The sequence below is a fragment of the Antrostomus carolinensis genome, unplaced genomic scaffold (genome assembly GCF_000700745.2).
Source record: "Antrostomus carolinensis isolate BGI_N321 unplaced genomic scaffold, ASM70074v2 scaffold55712, whole genome shotgun sequence".
Lineage (NCBI taxonomy): Eukaryota > Metazoa > Chordata > Aves > Caprimulgiformes > Caprimulgidae > Antrostomus > Antrostomus carolinensis.
Window position 1 is genome coordinate 148 of NW_010299986.1, and position 3,770 is coordinate 3,917.

The 3,770-nt window shown below is 47.3% G+C and overlaps 1 protein-coding gene across 1 annotated transcript in view; it reads left to right on the forward strand.

Annotated features, from left to right (window-relative positions):
- The first annotated feature begins 324 nt into the window (after positions 1 to 324).
- Positions 325 to 3,770, forward strand: part of WDR93 (WD repeat domain 93) — an 11,054-nt gene continuing 7,608 nt past the window's right edge. Inside the window, exons 1-5 of the mRNA XM_029083740.1 lie at positions 325 to 588; positions 1,348 to 1,543; positions 2,172 to 2,236; positions 2,478 to 2,560; positions 3,386 to 3,509. Coding sequence (XP_028939573.1) covers positions 325 to 588; positions 1,348 to 1,543; positions 2,172 to 2,236; positions 2,478 to 2,560; positions 3,386 to 3,509 — 732 coding nt within the window. The remainder of the gene's footprint in view (positions 589 to 1,347; positions 1,544 to 2,171; positions 2,237 to 2,477; positions 2,561 to 3,385; positions 3,510 to 3,770) is intronic.

Below are 3,770 nucleotides of genomic sequence, written 5' to 3' on the forward strand. Positions count from 1 at the left end.
TTTTGAATGCTTTCTCATGCCAAAGCTTTTTCTGCCGGCAGCCTGCAGGGCTCTGTGGGGCTGATGCTCCCAGAGCAGGACAAAGCCCCCGAGTAACAGAGGCGATCGATGCAGCAAGGAGAAAGGAGCTGTCTAAAACAGGGTTGCTCTGGCTCTCTGTACTGAAAGGAACCCCCCTTTCCTCTTAGAGATCATTAATAATCTTTTTCTCCCCCCCCCACCCCCATTACCTCATGAAAGTAGATATTGCCCGATTCTTTGTTCTTCTGCATCCACTGTGATTCCTGCATCTGTGGTGTATTTTGCAGCTGGAAGGGCAGAACCATGGCTGTGTATATCCGGAAGCATCTCCTGGAGATTCCTCCGCCATCTGAAAAGGACTGGCTAAAGGATGACGAGGAAGATTTCTTCCTGCAGGATCCCGATCAAATGCGTGATGCGTTGCCTCAGCCCTTCAGGATGATCAACAAACTGGTGATGCTGGTTTTTGAGAATGCTATGGAAATCATTGAAAGAAGGGAGATGCTCCGAGAAGTGCAAAAACTAAAGGTCCAACCCACAAAATGCTTTCCTACAGCTGAATTCCAGGTACAGAGCCCCTCACAGCAAAGATAGCGTTAATCACCATAGCAGTTTTTCTAGAGAATATCCCTTCAGTTGATTTTACATCTTTCTGTTCATCACCTTCCTCCGAATCCACCATCATCTCACTGATTCACTTAAAAAGGCTGCAGCTTCTAAGCTTGTCTGACAGGTTCTGCTTCCCACCCATCTATCACACCTCTCTGAAAAGAGAGAAGCAGATTTTAAACAGCACTAAATTCACCTTCTGCTTCTCAGGCTGGCTCCACCCTTGTTTGCTGAGGAGAAGGTAATTAGTCAGTAGCATATAAATGGACAAACTGAGCTCTGTGTTAGGGTGAATACCCTAATGGGAGCACTGTGAGCAGAAGGGCAGCACTGCCTTCCCCAGTGTTATGTGAAGGTATCCAGGAGGATATGCTGGTGTTTCTGATTGCCTGGAGGAGCTCAGCATCCCACCACAGCTCTGCATTTGCAGTGGGAGGGCTGAGTGCTGCTGAGTTCTTGGACTTTAAAGCCCCTTCTGTTTATTGGAAGGGGAAAGGTGGGAGCAAACTTTCTCATTCCCAATGCAGAACAATCTCTGTGACAGAGGTGAGAGCCCCTTCCCTGCTCTTCTGATGAAAGCTCATGCAAACATTTTTCCCTGGTAGAATAAACCAGCATTTTCTGTTGCGGAAGGACTGGAGTGTATCACTAGTATGGCTGATGTATCCTGCACTGGGGAAGCAGTTGGGTATGCTCATCTTTTCCCTTTCTTGGTAGGTAACAGGAAGAGCCAATTGCCTTGCAGTGTCTGGAAAATACATCTTTGTTGGTCTGTCCGTGGGTCTGGCTGCCTTCAAAGTGTCTGACTATAAGGAGGTCTGTGCTTGGGATGCAGCCAAGATGGAGATTTGTGCCATCCGTGTCTCGGATTTGGGGAATGATCATCACGTCCTGCTTGCTGTGGATGAAATGGGTTAGTGTGACCTGGATTTCTTTGAGTGAGTAGGGGATGGCTGTGCTCTGGAGCTGAAGAGCTGGCAGCTGCATTAAGGAAGAGTGCTAAATCAGGAGGAACATCAGAATGGCTAATGGATTTCCTAGAAAGTCCTGCAAAGAGGGCATTAAATAACACATTGTAGGGTGACAGAGTGGCCCTAGGCCCTTGTCATTAGTAGAGGGTGTGGGTTTGGTGGCCTCTCTGGAGTAGCAGAGGCAGGTGCAGAACTGAGTGTAAAGCACAATAAATTTTAGGAACACCTTGGTCCAGACAGAAAGAACCACTGCTAGTGATGACCTCCTGCCCGTGCTTTGTTTCAGCACCGGTAATCACACAGTCCTGTGGTAAACAGGTTAGTTTGTTGATTCATCTGAAACCTATTGATTCTGGTGGAGATACTTTTCAAATATTTGCTGGTGCTGGCGTAAGGAAGCCAGCAAAAGTTTAGTGCTGGAAGCAGTGAGATATTAGTCCTTGAGCCCAGGAAAAATTGTAGTCTTGTTCACTCTCCTGCACATATTGTAAGAGCCAGATGCCAAGAGTGTGGCTACCATCTGTTCACTTTTCTCTTCCTCCTACTGCTACTTCTGTATTTCTATTCCAGGGCTTGTCTGGCTCTTCTGCTTTCACAAGGAAAGCTTCCTAGTCATTAAAATCCTAAATGAAGTGGTAAGTACTGACTTAATTCCATAGATACCGTGCACAGGCTGGTAAGTAATCAATCATGAGGAGAAGTAATTGCCCCAAGAATTTCTGTCATGGGCAGTAGCACTCCAAGAGTTCTGCCCAGTATTTATTCCTGTTCTTCCAGCAATCTGCCTGGCCTTCACCCCGTTGAGAACTGTGTAAGGCCATGGAGCTCTCTGAATCCATGATCTTGCTTTGATGCCAGCCTGTTTTTCTTTGGCAGGAGGATATCAGCAAGCGAAGTGCTTGCACGGAGGTCGTGCTCTCCCCGGGAGGTGATTATGCAGGAGTTCTGCTGCAAGGCAAGTGCAGGAACATGGTGTGTTGGGTGACAGCTGTTGTGTTTTAGCAGAGAGACCAGCAGCAATGCTTTTTTAATACTCTAAGTGCTTTGGGTTCTCAAGGATCCTCTTCCTAACCCTCCCAGTCCCTCCTCCAGCTTAGAGAGCTGCTCCTGCCACTCCCTGACCTCTCCAAAAGGCCTGGTGTGGATCAGGACTGATCCCAAAAATGAGTTCTCTGAAACTGGTCAGTGCAGTCAGCAGGTTTCCCTCTCCTCTCCAGAAGTACCAAAGCCAGTTCTTCACCTGGTTTGCTATTGCTCACTTTTACACTGGAGATATGTAGACCTAGAAGAATTTTCTCTGCAGACATAAGCCAGACAGCATAGAGACAGTCTCTTAAAATACTGCAACAAACTTCTGTTTGATGGCAGCTGCCTTTGTCAACCAATTTGCTGCCAGGAGGTTTTCTGGACCCATGTTTGGTGGAATCTGCCTGGACGTATGCTGAGAATGAGACATATAGCATCCACAGAGGACCAGTGTGAGACCATGTCTCATTTTCTACTTTACCTCAGGGGCTACAGGTCAAATTCTTTGACTGAGTCGCTTCATGGAATTTCTTTGGTGGATGTGGGACCTTGAGGACTTGAGTTGGAGGCTGAGATGTCAGTCTCTGTCGAGCATGTTAAGTGGGAGGAGAGGTGGGCTGCATGGGGTTCACAGGGATTTTATATTTCAAAAAATATCCAAATCTTCTTTTAAGGATATAAAATAGCAGAGGCTGCTTGCTTGAAAGACCTTTTCTCTTCATTTTCAATTGCTCAACACGGTTTCCCAATGCAGACAGCATAAAAGCTTGGCTGGAGATCTACCGATTGCCCAAGGATTCCTGGCTGAAGGAGGTGGAAAAGAGCCCAGGATCTGCAGCAGGGCTGGCTTGCAGGGAGAGGAGGTCAAGCTCGACATCTGTGGTACAAAACAATTCCATCTCCCACTATGCTGGTTTTTCTCTTAAACTCTTTTGCCTGCAGGTCTTTCCCGAGGCCTTGCTCCTGCAGACAGTGATAGCAAGACACAAGCTGAACAAGTCTGTTGGCCCAGGGGGATGGAGTGTTTCTACAACTGCTAGAGCTGCCCATCCCACATTTCATAAGGCCTTTGTGTTATTGGGACATGTTTACTCTCCCAAGACAGGCTTTCCAATGTGGTTCCCTTGGTCCCAGGGCTAGCAT